The following is a 15,776-nucleotide window of genomic DNA, read 5'->3' as shown; positions in this document are numbered from 1 at the left end:
ACGCTCTTATTACTTCACATGTACAGTAAAAGAACAGAGTTTCTGCCACTTTTCTTTCCCTTATCTCCTTTTTCTCAAAACTCTGATATTAAAATTAAAGCTCAAAATGTCCTTTGTTCGGAGGAAAAAACATACAAGGGCTACAATGATTTCTGATTATAATTCTACCATGTTATCACTTCCTGATATAGATTCAAACATTACTCTTTACTGTCACAGTTCTTGTAATGATGATACTTGTGCAGGCAAACAAAGCTTTTTCTAAATGGTGCATCTCTGTCCCTGTACCTGTGGAGCTCTCTGTGTGTCATTTTTACATGAATTGTCTCTTGAGCTTATTCTTGGCTGTGTGACGCCCTCTGTTTATTAACCTGAACGATCCAGTTCCAATAAGCCAAGTGTCTCCTCAGGCGACAGGATATCTGGTGAAATACGTGGTGGATAGTATGGTAACCGATGGGGCCACCTCCTCGGGGCCTCACGGGATTAGCCTGTCAACCACTATGGACGACGACGTCTTCATGGACGGGACCCTCAGGGAGGTGGAGGAGAAGACGCCCGACTCCCATGAAGATGTGTCGGAGAGGTCGATGCTGAAGGTCAGCCCCGGAGCCGTCAGACAGGAAGTGTCCCAGGCCATCAGTGACAAGAAAGGGAGGCTCATTATCTTGAAGGAGGCAGAGGATAAAGTGGACACTGAGGGAGAAGAGACGAGTGAAAAAGCGGAGCCCATGGTCCCTGGAGAGGCTGACACTGAGGGGAAGGAATTGCTGTCTCCTTCTAAAGAGAAAGAAAGTATGAAAGAAGACACTGCTGTTGTCTTGGAAGCCCAAACCATGGTAGTCAAAACACTGAGTCCGAAGATGGAGATAAAAACTGATGACATGACTCAGATTAAAGGTATTGACTCGCCTAAAAAGGCCATGGCGTCGTGGATTTCTGAGGAAGTGAAGGCCAAGGCGTCGGAGGTCATCAGTGTGTCTGCGACGGAGGTCAGAGAGATGAGGACGTGTGGCGGTCTGCACCAGGAGGCAGGAATCTTCACCTTTGAAGAAGTCCAGAGCAAACAGTCAAAGTCCAGCCTGACTCAAATTACAGTTTCTGAATCTTCAACCTCATCCTTAGCAATGGTACTGTATGAAAATTAAAACCAGCAAACTGGTATTGGCAGCCTGCCTCCATTATCTCCACCACCACCTGCAGCCTGCGCCCATTGCCTCCCCCCTCAGCAACAGCCAAACCAGTCTAACCAGTGTAATCAAGCTCTGCATGGCTAACGGCCCCTTAACACCAGCGTTTCCTCTCACACTCGCCAAACCGCTAATTTGTGTTGCAGTCAAGCCTCCAGCTTCTTTTCTGAAACAACTGCATTGGATTTGTTTTTCGGTTTGTTGACAAACTCACGTTGCCTTAGCAGCTGCTTCCCACAGCTGATAGGGAGATAATGTTTAATTTTTTTTTTTTTATCCTTTTGTTCAGCTGCACCATCCCTTTCTCTCAGCTGTTATCAGTTTTCTGGAAGTGGTGACTTCATAGCCCTGGCTCAGTGCCACCGCTGCAGCTTTCCCCACCTTCATCCTCCAAAGTCTGCTTCTGCCTCGGTAACGAGTCAGGAGGAAATAAAAATGTATGGATCTACCTGAAAAAGAGATTTTACTGTTCTTAAGGAAAAATTTTTTAAAAGCAGATTGGCTGAAATGTGCTGTTTAGTTCAGCGACTCTAAAATCCCATTTGGTTCAGCAGGTTTAATCAGATATATAACGGTGTTCCATACATTCCATAAAATATCTACTTTTCCGACCTTTTCATTTTCCCTCCCTCTCTCCCTTCGCTCTTTGTCTGGTGCTCACTGTGACCTTTGACTATCCTCTCTTGTCCTTTCTCTCTGTTCTTGTGTCCGTCCATCCTTCCGTCCCATCAGTCTACGCTGGGATGGGTTTCCTCCTCTCAAAAGGTGACCACTCCTCTGGTGCTCATAAATTATTAAGTATTTTGTGCCTGTTAATGTTTAATCCTGTCAGGTTGTAAAGTCTCAAAATGCTAACCAACGTGTTTTTCTCCACCAGGTTTGATGTGAAACTGCCCTGTTCTGTGTGGGTTTTGGTTTTTATCACAGTGATACAAAAATATCATTTAATGGTACCATTATCATTCACAGACATCGGCTGATCCAGAGGAGAAAGCAGTGGTTGCCACGGAGACAGAGGCAGCACCAGCTGAGTCGACAGGGCCAACGGTGAATATCCAGACCGCAAAGGCCGAACCAGTGCACACCACATCGGAGCTCATAGTCAAAACAATGTCAGCAGAGCCTGCAGGGGGGGAGCTAGACTGTGCGGTGATGTTACACAGGGATATTAGTGACAATAGCTCCGGAGATCCACCAGCTGACTCTGATAATGGTGAAAAATCTGTTATTCCTGGCTCTGAACCATCTTTAGAGCAAGTTCAGCAGTGTGCATCTGTGAAAGCAGAAATGCAGCCAGCAGCAGCGACTTCGGGGTTTGATGAGAGTCTGTCTGACCATAGTGCTTTGCCAAAGTTTGCAGTTCTCAACTTAGCAGCAGAAAAGGAAAATAAGGAAGTTATAGATGAGCTGGGAGAGGAAGCAGGTGTTGAGGGGGAGACACTGATGTTGAAAAGTGAAAAAAAGAGTCTCATTTTCACTGTAAATCCTGCTTACACCAGAGGTTGTGAAAAGGAAGAGAAGCAGGAACACAACACAGAGGGAGCAGCAGAAAGGTGTTTGGAGGCTTCAGAGGATGAATTAACAGGTTTAAACCGTACAAGGGAGGGAGAGCAGACAGAAGTAGACGGCAAGAGAGTCCAGTTCTCCGATGAGGTGCAGTATTTCGAGGAAGAGGAGTCCCCCAGAGAGTTAGAAGGTAGTATCGAAGAGGTGGATGAATGTTCACCAACGGAAGATGGACACAGCTTTCCAGCAGTCTTGAAACCTTTGCCCTTTGAAAAAGAGAAATACTACCACGTACAGGTGGACAGCTCAGAAGATGAAATGGAGAGAATGGAGGGAGAAGAGGAGAAGAACGAAGACGATGACAAAGAGCTGAATTTGAACCCAGAAGAAGACAGGGCTTCAGAAAGGACAGACATTCTGGTGTCAGAGGAAGAGGAAATGCAGAAACAAGACTGGAAGTCCAGCCGTCATGAAGCAACTCTAACTGAACCCCCGACCTCAGCCAACCCACTCACCCATTCACCTCCAACCCCGTCTCAGTCGGAGGTAACCCCGCAATGGCTCCAGCGGCCTACGCCTCGGCCCTGTAACCTCACCACCGCCCTCCTCTCCTGCTGACACAATCTGCTGCTAATAATCAAGAGCAAAACTCCACCAAAAAGCATGGACATGCATCACGTAACAGTTTGTCACTGTGCAGATCAGGGGACCTGTAATATGATGTGGTGCACACTCATGATCGAAAACCTTGTGATTTGCATTCTCCAGTATCTTCTCTGTCACTGGATTAGGGACTCTAATGCATGACTGCATGCTGGTTGATAGATTTAAGGCCTTCAATGAGTGTCTTTGGTTTAGTTTATCAGCAAAATTCTGTGAATTTAATTTTGTGCAGTGCTGTTTTAAGAACAAAGACGTACAGTTAACGGTGAACACCTACAGTAATTCGTTTCAGACTCGACATCTTAATTGACTTAAGAGCACAGATGGTTTTGGTAGAGCTGTTCTCCCCCTGTGAATATTTTATTTGTGCCTGTTTTTATTTATATATTTTTTTGCCCTCTAGACTCTTGAGGTCAGTGAGGTGACTGCCAAAGAGATGCCTGTGATCCACACAGAGACAAAAACCATCACCTATGAGGCTGCAGAGGTACAAATGAACACAGTTTTACATTTTGAACTATTTTTTGGATGTGACAGTTGATGATGACTAAACAAAGTGTCTTTTTCTGACAGTGGAAATAATAATTAAACACAACAGTTTAAGATGATATTGGAAGCAATAATTACTTCTTTACATACTTAGTAGATACAGAGCAACATGCACATTCATTTTGAGTCATATTTGTGTCCACCTGATAAATGTAAATCTAAAATTCACTCTCTTTTAGCTCTGCTTTGGTCTCCACCAACAGATTATTTTATCTTTATCGACTATGATCACCAGCTCGTCTGCTGATCGGTGACGGAGCAGGTAGCTTAGTGCTCACAGCTCTGCTGCTGATGAGAGCAGCGAGAGTGAATCAAAACAGTGCAGTTATAAGTAATAAAAACCAAAGCAGTGAGCGGAAAGATGTTATGAAGCTCTGTAGGACTGAGGTGACCTGCAGTGAGAGATGACAGTGTGGGTTCATAAAGATACAGATTATAGCTGCTTCATAGCTGCATTAAGCAATGTTTTTTTGTATTAATGGATCAAATGACAGTTGTATTTTTAGTGTGAAGGTTTATACTGGTTGTAACACAGACAGTTATCATCCAACTTTGCAGTCCCCCCTCAGTTCTACTTTTTTATCTCATTGTTTTGGATTTGATTTGATTTGAATGTCCACCATTAATCCTGTGTTTAGCCACATTGAACAGCTGTAATCAGCCAAATGAAGCTCTGATTAACCCACTGCACACTCTCCACAGTAGCTGGTTAAGAAGTCACAGTTAAAGGACAGGTGTTTTCTCTCAGGAGAGATAGAAGGAGGTGAATATTGGATTTGCATTCACCAGGTGGACACAGATATAATGGGCGAATGCTAATGTTGCTCTTGGTCTGTTGTTATTTAACAGTTGAGCTTTAACATCTTTATGTGAGAACATGTTTTCAGCCTGTTGAGGAGCTCATCTGCCCCCCAGTAGCCAAAAGTTCATAATCAACATCATTTTGACTCAATCCAGAGCACAAAATGAAAATGTGCTTTGCTTATCAATAGGTCGACACTAATGGTGACGCAGACCCCGGGGTGTTGCTGAGCGCCCAGACCATCACCTCGGAGACCACCAGCACCACGACAACCACACACATCACAAAGGTCAGCGTTCATCTCTTGTCCCTTTGGCCTTTTAACACCTGAAGCGTCAGACATGCCGATGGTGCGTGTGAAAGTAGCTGAGAAGTGGGAAGTAATATCTGTGGTGTGGAGATATGTATGTATGTATGTATGTGTGTGTATGTGTATATATATGTATGTATATATATATATATATATATATATATATATATATATATATATATACATATACACACACACACACTGCAGCTTGAGGTTTATTATTCTGAACACAAAGTGATAACTTCAACAAAAAAAAATCTGCAAAAGAGGGTTTGAAGTGTTTTACTGCTGTTTAGGATTTCACTCATACAGTATTCTATATAATTGAAAGTTAATTTTCATTATCCATTAATCTCCTGGAAAAACTTGAAAGATGAATCCATTATTAAAATAAATTACTATTAATTTTACGTCAAACAACTGTTAAATCAATGTAGTGCTGCAATTGATTATTTTCATCAGCTGTTCAAGCTACAGTATTTTTAATCAGCTCCATATTTTGTTATTTCTTACTGTTTGAGAGCTTTATGCCAGAATTTCATCATTATATTTACATAAATCTCTCCTTATTTGATAATTTAGGTTGATGAGAAAATGGCACCTTTTACATAAAAATATTGTGTAGTTAAACATAAAATAATGTGCCTAATAAAACTAGATGAATACGTTTGCATATGAACTGACTGAAGTGTCTCCCTGTTCTCTGTGGGTCAGACGGTGAAAGGAGGAGTATCAGAGACAAGAATCGAGAAGAGGATCGTCATCACAGGAGACGCAGACATCGACCACGATCAGGTCTCTTACAGTTTTTATCTTCTCATTCGTTTTTTTCTTTAATCCGCTATTGTCCTTATTTTTTATTTGCCTTTAAAGTCAGTGATTGAAATTGAGCAGTGACCGTGAATAAGTAAAGTTCTGACCGTAGTGATCCCCCAGGACCTTAACTTTCACTCTTCAAGCAAAGTTCAGACAGATGACACAGAGTGGTCCAGCATGTGACATTTGAAACAAAACAGTATTAACTCGTGATGTGACCTTTAACAAATACTGGAAGTATGATAAGTGTAACTGAAAGTGACTTCCCTGTTGGCATACTGACTTACAATCCAACATCCCGCTCCCTCCCTGCCCTTCCCGTTCTCTGTCTCCCCCTGGTGATCCCCCCTGGCACTACACTCCCTTATATAGGCTCTGGCTCAGGCTATAAAGGAGGCTAAAGAACAGCATCCAGACATGTCAGTGACCAAAGTAGTGGTACATAAAGAGACAGAGATCACACCAGAGGAGGGGGAGGACTGACCCAGGTAAGACAACGTGGCCCCAGTCCTGGTCCTGCCGGCACTGTCCGGTTTAGTCTGGTCTGGTTTGGTTTTAATGTAGTTGGACTGGGCTTCTTCAAGCTCCATACTCGGGCATGCTGCTTTCCCATCAGCACTTCTTCTCACTGCCACAGACAGCCCTGCTTCTGTAGCACTTACAGCTAATGCATCATGCTGTTGTCATTCCAGCTCCACTCCCCCTGCAGGGAAAAGGTCGACTGGTGCGTGTGTGCGCACAGAACGGATATTACAGTCTCAAGTCATAATGACAAGGCTTAAAAACCTTTGCAGTAATGCTGCTGGAAGTCTCATGCAATCTCGTGCAATTTGGCTGCATCACTCCCCCCTGCTGGAAAGAAGCACGATCCCTTTTTATGAGAGAGCTGCTGTGTGTACCTTACATGTAACACAGACCTCTCTCTCCTTTATATAGACAATTGGTTTCTCTCTCAAAAAAAAAAAAATCTAAATTGCAGCACTGATCTTCTGGCCTATGTTAAAACTGCTGCCTTCATTTAGAAAATAAAAGCTGTGGTGGAAAACTGGAGATGATGTTTTTCTTTAATCTGCTACGTGCAGAAAAACAGGCTGTTGAAATAGTTATGCCTTCATGCCGTGCAATATTATGTGAAGCATTTTCCATGCATTGTTGTGTCTACATTATGCAGCCTCACAAAGGATGGCATTGATGAGCGATTAAATACCGGCTCAACCGGCTTCTGCTTCTCAGAGCGCTCGCTCTGTGCCGTACGTGCACCCATATGGACTGAAATCTGATCTTGAGTACACAGTCGTGCTTCAGTCTATTTTCAACTCTGTTCATACATGAACAATAATGCAGTTTAACTGTGCAACCAACTGCACCAGTGCTATGCTCAAAAATGAATTATAATGGCAGAAACTCCTTTTGTTTTGCATGAAATTGCTACAATTGCTAATACATGTAGCATCAGTTTTATACCTAAGATGTAGCAGGGAATTTGTTATAGAATAAAAATTAATATAAGAGTAATAATTCATGTCAGATTCAAAACAGGTGTAACACTATTCACACAGCAGCTTTAACTGGGCCGTGTTTATAAGTTCAATATTCAAGCTTGGGGTGTATCACCGAAATGTTGACTGTGCTTATAATATATAACTACTCCTTTCAGCTGCACTCTTCCTCTCTGTGTTTGGGGGGGGGTAAATAGGTCAGCGGTCCTTGTAGCAGTGTTTCCACAAACTTCACAAATGTAGCCATTTGTGTTTCAACTTGTCGGCTGTCAGTAATGTCAGGGTTACGTCAGGTGTGGAGCTGCGTGAGGGAACCTCTCATTCCACTGTACCACGGCATGTCCTTATAACCCCCCCCACCACCTTCTCTCTCAAGCATCCTTTTTTTGTCTCTGGAAACTACTCATCGTCCAGTTTATTCTAATTCACCTTTTGGCTCTGAAGCTTGTTGTCTCATTGGCTTCTGACTGAAACGAGCCAGGGTGCAGGGTGTGGGGATGAGCAGGCGTGCATGTGTGTACTTGTGGGACTCACCAGATGGGAATGCTTGGCTTTGTTTCCGCAGCCTTGCCCTCAGTATTGTGTGTGTGTGTGTCTGTGTGTCTGTGTGTTATGTCTAATACCTGTCTCAGAACAGCAGCGCCTCTGAGTAGCACTGTTAACATGATACTAAATGTTTTCTCTGTGGTCTTTTGTCGCAGTAGATACACACAGATCGGAAAAATTGGAAAATTGAAACTTTGAAATTAAAGAACAAAATGTAAAGAATATTAAAATTCAGCCTTGTTACACCACTGTTCTCCAGTGCACCATGCTTTATTCACCAAACAGTATCTTCTTCTCTTCCTCAGGGTGTCGAGGTGTCTTCATCAGTTTTTGGGGGGTTTCTATATATACACAATTCATTGATCAATCATTTGACTGATAAATCACCATAAATAAATACTATTTATAAAGAGCAACATTCTCAACATCCTTGTCTTGAGAAGTACTATTAATAAAATGTCATTACTCTTAGTTTAAAATAAAATGACCACAGTTTTCTGTAGCAAACACAATCTTTCATCTGAGCTCGTCAGTGAGTGAAAAGGTTGAATATCCATCCTTCGTTATAAGGCACCAACTGGATCCTTTCAACCTTATTATTCAGATTCATGTTTCATAACACAGTATAATAAGCTAATTCCATCCATCACTTAACATTTATGAATAACCCAAATTAATTTTAAAGTCCAGTTGCATTTGCCCTTAACACATCCGTCCATGAACTAAATTTCCAATTGTTTTTAAAGGATTTTTTTTCATTTCAGCTCAGATATAATTCAGTAGACTCTGCAAAAGTGGCTTCAAGTCTACTTTAGCCCTCTGAGGCTTAAGGTGCCCAATTTAGAAATCCACACTGTCTCTGTCTTACAGGAACAGAATTCCCCCCCCCCCAAGTCTTTGATGAAGACAAAAACATGTAGTGTATAAAGTGTTGTTTACTGGAGAGGAGCTGTGTGTTTTAACTTCGGAATAAAATTGAAATTCAAAACTACAGTGTTGCAGATGGGCTGCAACTGGGAGCATTATTGATAAATTACAGCCAGAAAGTGCCCACGAAACCTGTGTGTAACTATGTTGTGTATTTGTGTTTTTGTAACTCAGTAGTCCCTCAGTGCATCTTTTTATGGGGGTAAAACTGCCATAACCTTACATCAGGCTCATTTTCAGTCTTTGGCAGGCTGCACTGTGCCACTTAAAGGTACAGACATGTCTACGTGTGCAGGATGCACTGACTGCTGTTTCCTCTGCTCTTCCAGGAGTAGCACTGAGGGGCTGTTTCTGTTCAACCTCCCACAATCCAACATCCAGAACTCCTCATATTACGCCGGGGACTCTCAGAAGACTAGAAAGGCTCCTTACTCTCCAAATGCTGCAGCTCGCCGCTAGTCACAGCCATCACCTGCAAAATAAATAAATGCATTTTGCATGAGAAGGACGCAATGTTGCATTATCAAACAAATGGCAAGAATATACAGAAAACCGTACGATTAAAAAAAAAAAAAAAAAAGGTTCTCGATCCATCTGCACGCCGAATCCCTGTGTGCAGCAAGCAAACCTTTTTGCTTTCACTGCCTTATGACTTTGATGCATTTTTATGATTATTGAGAAAAATTATTGTAGCAACATTTTATTTATGAAATAAAGCCATCACTCCAGAAACTTTAAATCGCCATAGGCTGTATATGTTAGAGAGCATACACTATTTAACCTTGCTGTAGAAGTGCCAACCTCATTTGCCAGCAAGCATCGCCTCACTCACTCAAACTACCCAATGATTTTCCGTGAGGTGCGTCACAACAGAAATCACTACAGCCCAGTACTGTACATATCAAAGCTTCCCTAGGAAAATAGCAAATTATCTTTCACAGTTGATTTTTGTCATGTCTACTTGAATTGTGTTTTCCTTTTTATGATCATTTCAGTATTTTATTGTTTCTCATCGATTGATTCCAACACTTTGCAACACCTTTTTTTTGGAGGAGGTCTACTTTGGCAAACGCCAAGGAATCAAGATTTCTGTGCAAGAAGTAGATTTTTATGTGCCTGTGCAGGCTTTGAATGTTTCCCAGGGTAGATGATCGGCTGCAGCACAAGTCCCAGGTTTGTGTGACTGTGAGGCAAAGGGCTCAGACTGCCGAGCTCTGCCCAAACTAGATGCAAAGCCAAAAGAGATCTGTCAACCCCGACGCTCCCATCCCTCCCACTTCCTGAACTTGTCATCTGTATGCCTCCCTCATCTGTTTTACTGTATCTGAATAACCAAGTATTGTTCATGTACAGCCATGTTTTCCTAAAACCGGTGGAATAAAAGTGGCAAATGCATTTGTTTTTAATTTGCTGTTTTCTTCTCTAATAATAAAATGTCGACCACAGTACTGAAACTTGGTTGAGTGTTGTTGAACCGGTGCCAAATACATTTAGTCACAAAAAAAACTCAGCGATAAGGGTTTTGCTGATTTTACAATTACCTGTTATGAATAAAAAAACAAAACATTAATTATCTCAAGATTTATATCACAATAATGACTTATAAAGGTGTTGCTATGGGACACTCCTGGGGGCTGCTACGTAAAATTTAATGTTCTAAATTCAGGGTAATTAGTTCGATCTTAATTGAAAGATTTAAAAAAAAATCCATCAACCAGTGAAAAAATGAATGAGACCAAGAAACAACCTGAGCTACAAGAGACTGAACAGGTTTCATATCCTCAGGAAGAAGTTCTTATTATTAAATCCTCAAAGCGTAAACTGTGGTTGTAAAGATAAATAAATAAATTAATAAGAGTTGGTTGAATCTATAAACTGTAGTTTATCTATTATTCATTAAACCAAATGCTCTAAACACTTAATTGATCTGTTAATAGGGGCACCCGCGGGTAATTAAGGCAGGATCTTTACTGTTGCTGGTAATTACGTTGAATGCGCCGAGGCTTGAGAAGCCCCGCCCCCCGCTGGGTAAGTCCGTGTCCCTCAGAGATAAGCGAAAGGTAAGAGCTCTCACTCTGTTTCTGTTGCTGGGTGCAAGTGAATCAAAGATGAGAAAGCTCAGCTTGAGACGTGCGGTGTGTCACGCAAGTTGTTCTTTATAAATTCATGAAAAAAAAAAAAAAACAATGGTAGAAGCAAACATTTCAAACAGGAGAAACTGCTGCCTCAGTTATGGCCCCAACAGTGTGAACTAACAGGCTGAACTCAGGCTTTTTTTAAGATTTGTTTTATTTTCTGTTTTCTATTTTGTGTTTTGGTGTTTATTGGAATTTCCCACCCATGGTAAGTTATCATGTAATGTATTGCCTGACAGTAGTGAAAGGTGGGTGCGTGGGTGAGGATCAGAGCAGAGCATGTTCCCCAACACTGCTTCCAAAAAAAAAAAAAAAAAATGTACTTACCAAAAACACTTGATATATGGTCATGGCTGGATTAAGCTCCTGAGGGGCCCTGGGGCAAGAATTTGTTGTTGATCCCCCACTGACCTCCACTGTACATGACATTTAATCACTTCCCATGGCACCCAGAAACCAGGCAGCTCCCTACAGCTGAGAGGATTAGCTGATTCATGGAAAATTCATTGGCAAACATTAGATTACTAATTAAGCATTTGAGTCACTTTTTTTATAGGCAACAAAGCCAAAAATTCAATAATACCAGTTTCAAAAAAACGTGAGTTTTCCAGTTTTCTATGACAGTAAACAACCAATTGTTGATCAGATAAAAAAAAAGCTATTTGAACATAATTTGATCTTTAGAGAGTAATGATGTGAACTGACACTGAACATTCAGACAATAAATGTCAGACTTATTGTTTATGACAATAACTGTTGGTCGTAACCTTAACAGAAAATATAGAAGCAAATTATTAAAACTGGATTTTTACACAGGGCCCCTCTACAAGACCGGTGTCACTTCAGTGGTGCAACTTTATAAAAAAAACAAATGTGATAAATCAAATAATGTAGGCAGAAATGATGTGGAGGTTTTTGTGGCCCCTAAAGCAGCTGTCTGCTAATAATAATAATGATAATAATAATAATACAGTATACCAGTGCTTCTCAGTGGGGTCCCCAGGGGTCCTTGAGGTGGCTCCCTGCAAAAATAATAGGAATAATCATTTATTTTCACTTTTACAGTAACACGTCATTTGCATTTGTAATAAAGTACACAATATGATAAACCAGGGAGATTGTGATCTTGCCGCCTGTTGAACTACAACTTTTTTTTTTTCCTCCTGCGGAGTGGGTCCTCGTCTCGAACATAGAGGATCTCGGTGGAGTACCTGCTCCGGTGCGGTAGGCGGCAGCAGAACAATGCGGCGTTTCCTGTGGAGCCCAGCAGTCACAACAAGAAGAGGAAGAGGAAAAACGACAGCTCTGGGTCGTCGTCGACTGCCTTGCGTGACAACACAGGGATCGCGTTCAGGCTTCAGGTATTAACATTTTTATTTTCTCTTTGTCGCGGCGGACGGCGCAGAAAACGACGCGGCGTTTCGTCGAGGCGCCTGCGCCCTGTTCGCCGCCGTGTTCTCCGCTGTGTGTGAACTGCTCTAAAGGCTCCAGAAACATGCCAATGGAGGCTTGCTGACCAAAATGGCTGGGCGCAGTGAAATGTGAAATATTCTTGCTAAGGTTATCCTTTCCACGGGCGACGCGACTGTCAGGCGAACACGGCGGCGAAAACACGCCGCTCAAGTTGGGGAAAGTGCGTCTGTTGGTTTCTGATGGTGTTTGCATTTTTTTATATTAACATTACTGCGGATTTATCGCTGTCGGGCCTGTCGTACCTTCTTCCAGAGGCTTTCTGCATGATTGATTTAGCCACTTTTGTTTACTCTCTTCGCTTCCGCCTGTCAGGTGTAGAAAAACACAACGAACCAACGCGGTATTTGTCGCAGGCTTCTCCTGTAGCTGTTTATAAACGGGTGGTGCGAACTCAACGTGTGTACAGTCTCATAAGATCCGCGCAAACAGAGCTCCACCCTCAGCTGTGCACCTCGGCTATATCCCCAGTTGTGTTGTGGAAATGAAAATATTTGACTGTGTGCTGTGCTCCCCCCCTGCAGGTTCCTCCTATTTGACCTGCAACATGTCTGATTTACTGAGATATATCGACTATGACCACAAAGCCACCTTTCTGAAGATGCTCAACCAGCAGAGGATGGAAGGTGAGCACTGTGATGTGGTGGTGGTGGTGGAGAACATAGAGTTCAGGGCTCACCGCTGCGTCCTGGCAGCCTGCAGCAACTACTTTAAAAAGCTCTTCAAGAAGCAGAGCGACGAAGACAACTCCATCGTGGAGTTGGACTTCATCCGCTCTGACATCTTCGAAGAGGTGCTCAATTACATGTACACGGCCAGGCTCGCTGTGAGGAAGAAGGACATCAATATGATGATGTCATCCGGCCAGATCTTGGGGATCAACTTCCTGGATAACCTGTGCACCCAGAAACGCGAGCTGACTAACATGAAGACCCGGGAGAACCAGGCTCCAGGCGACCACGGGATGAGAGCTCAGGACGCCATCCTGAAGGAGCTGGCCATGGAGGAGGTGAGGAAGAACAGCTTCTACGACCAGGGGATGGATGGCATGGGGCCAGGCGGCTCCCACGTGTCTCAGCCGCACAACTACAACACCAACATGAGTAAAGATCCTCACAGCCACGGCTGGGGCTCCTCCTCCTCCAGCGACATGAAGCTGGAGTACTTGCTGTACGGCCACCGTGACCACGGCTCATGCCAGAGCACGGGAGCGAAGCCCATGGACCACAACGCCAAGAAGGAGCGGCTGCTCACCGCCAACCGCCCTTACGGCTGCGAGCACTGCCCCAAAGCCTTCACCACCGCCGCCCACCTAAAGGAGCACCTGAAGATCCACTCAGGCTTCAAGCCTCACCGCTGCGTGGTCTGCGGCAAGGCCTTCATCAGGGGCCCCGACCTGAAGAGGCACGAGAGGGTTCACAGCAACGAGCGGCCCTTCGCGTGCCAAATGTGCGAAAAGGCCTTCAAGCACAAGTCCCACCTGAAAGACCACGAACGGCAGCACCGAGGTGAGCGGCCGTTCAACTGCGGCTCCTGCGACAAAGCCTTCATCAAAGCGTCGGATCTGAAGCGCCACTGGAACACCATGCACAGCGGCAACCCCCGCAGACAGATGTCCCTGTCTCCCGCCGCCTCCCAGCACGGGGGCCAGGGAGACGCGACCGACCAGAGAGACTGGAAAATGGAGACCGGGCCACATTCGCACAACTCGGGGGACTGTTAAGCCCAAAAAACGCACAAAACACGCAAACACATACTGACACACAGACACGCACACTTAAAAACATGTAAACACACTGACACAACCACAACCCTGTGACAGGCTGAGGGCCTGACATCACAAGGACAATGATCGGAGTGAGTAACGAGAGATCATAGCATGTTCATAAGACTGTGGGGCTGTATTATTATTCTAAAAACTTATGTCAAAACAATGTTTTCTTTCCACCTGTAAAATCATGTAAATGTTTAGTTCACTCTACTATACATATATTTTTCACAAAGCATCGTTGCTATCTAGACTGGGGGTTCTCATAACGTTATCCTCTTTTACTTTTATGGGATATGTAACATTTAAATGTTTGTTTAACCTTTACTGGATTTTATGGAGATTAAAGAGAGGAGCAGAGTGGGAGGGGGAAAAAAAGATTTTTCTGCATAACATTTGTTGCATTGAGTATATTCATGTGGATGTTTTTAATGGACGTGTTTAGTTGTATTGATTGATATTACACTGTAAGAGTAAGAGTCACCATTTTGCATTTGACACAGATGCTACCAAAGTCTTGGGCCTTTGACGGATTGTCTTTTCGAGGCTGTCCTGCCCAAGCAGCCGGCCAACTAGATTTACTGTTATACAGTATAACTGTCATCCAGCTATCAACAGTTAATGATAGATGTCTGTATATACTGTAGCTTAGTTTGTTGCACAATTAGAGTACACAATAATGAAATATGCACATATAACATTGTCCTACTCCTACACTTTGACAATAAACACCATTTGCTGTGTTTTATTGTTTTTGCAAAGTTTGGTTTTTGTTGAATTCAAGGTCTGGATCATATTACGGTTTACCTGCCACATCCAAAAATCAGCCTTTAAACACAAAAAGAAAACTGCTTTCAAATCTTAGATATTTCTCTATCACAACAAAATTTTGCAACTCAATAAGTAAAAAGCTAATTTTAGATTCTGTGGAGATCAGAGGAGTTTTTATCTTGCTTAACTGGATCAGTTGTTGATGTATTTGTTGTGTTGTGGTCACAAAGTGTTTGTTGACCTTAATTAATCTACTTGTGACATTTGCATCCAGCTGAGTAAAATGATAAGAATACTTAAAAAGCATTGAACCCGGTTTGTACCTGGATTTTTAACTGAACTTGGAACAAAGTGAAATTTTTCCACTGTTTACAAGACCTGTTAACAGTCAAACAGTGAGGTCAGAGCTGCAGGTGTGTGTGGCAACACCGACTGAGATCTACCTGGGACAAAAACATAACAACCAGGACTGAAGCTAATGATTGATTAATGATTAATCTGCCAATTGTTATTTCTCTGATAAATCTTTTGGTCAGAAAAATGTCTGCCTCGGTTTTCCTAAGGTGACGTCTTCAAATGTCATTTTGTCCTAAACCTGCAGAGATTCGAGGTGACTTCAAAAGAAAACAACATATTAACCTTTAACTGGATCATCAAAACTAGTTGCAGAGTAATTTTCTGTTGACTGACTGATTGATTAAGTGAAGTATTGATAATAACAGGGACTGTAACGATCATCTGATTGGAGCTTCAGCCCAGCTCATTATAATGACTCTAGTTCAAGTTGGAACTTTCCTCCAGCCAGAGATGCAGTGGTGCTACAT

At 42.8% G+C, this 15,776-nt stretch overlaps 2 protein-coding genes across 17 annotated transcripts in view; both read left to right on the top strand.

The window, feature by feature from the left end:
* Nucleotides 1–10,253, top strand: part of LOC139628590 (band 4.1-like protein 3) — a 51,027-nt gene extending 40,774 nt beyond the window's left edge. For 7 of the 16 annotated variants that reach the window (XM_071490384.1, XM_071490379.1, XM_071490378.1 and 4 more), the window contains 6 exons: nt 1,923–1,955; nt 2,160–3,242; nt 3,763–3,846; nt 4,901–4,999; nt 5,735–5,815; nt 9,138–10,253. In XM_071490384.1, coding sequence (XP_071346485.1) covers nt 1,923–1,955; nt 2,160–3,242; nt 3,763–3,846; nt 4,901–4,999; nt 5,735–5,815; nt 9,138–9,143 — 1,386 coding nt within the window. In that variant the 3' untranslated portion in view covers nt 9,144–10,253. Of the gene's footprint in view, nt 1–410; nt 1,131–1,922; nt 1,956–2,159; nt 3,243–3,762; nt 3,847–4,900; nt 5,000–5,734; nt 5,816–6,208; nt 6,325–9,137 lie in introns of all 16 variants that reach the window. The other 9 variants (XM_071490389.1, XM_071490388.1, XM_071490380.1 and 6 more) reach the window with 6 other exon arrangements.
* A 1,914-nt stretch (nt 10,254–12,167) lies between these two features.
* On the top strand, nt 12,168–14,929 carry LOC139629280 (zinc finger and BTB domain-containing protein 14-like). Its single transcript, XM_071491817.1, has 2 exons — nt 12,168–12,304; nt 12,938–14,929. The coding sequence occupies exon 2, from the start codon at nt 12,961–12,963 to the stop codon at nt 14,134–14,136; it is 1,176 nt and encodes a 391-aa protein (XP_071347918.1). The 5' UTR covers nt 12,168–12,304; nt 12,938–12,960; the 3' UTR covers nt 14,137–14,929.
* Nucleotides 14,930–15,776: the final 847 nt, after the last annotated feature.

The sequence above is a fragment of the Trachinotus anak genome, unplaced genomic scaffold (genome assembly GCF_046630095.1).
Source record: "Trachinotus anak isolate AG129_WGS33_773 ecotype Australia unplaced genomic scaffold, CSIRO_AGI_Tana_v1 ptg000012l, whole genome shotgun sequence".
NCBI lineage: Eukaryota > Metazoa > Chordata > Actinopteri > Carangiformes > Carangidae > Trachinotus > Trachinotus anak.
The sequence above is the reverse complement of the archived record's forward strand: the minus strand, read 5'-3'. Positions and strand labels throughout refer to the sequence as shown.

Bases quoted from the DNA above. Each gene is read 5' to 3' on its own strand.
- LOC139629280 (XM_071491817.1), top strand. From the start codon at position 12,961: ATGTCTGATTTACTGAGATATATCGACTATGACCACAAAGCCACCTTT.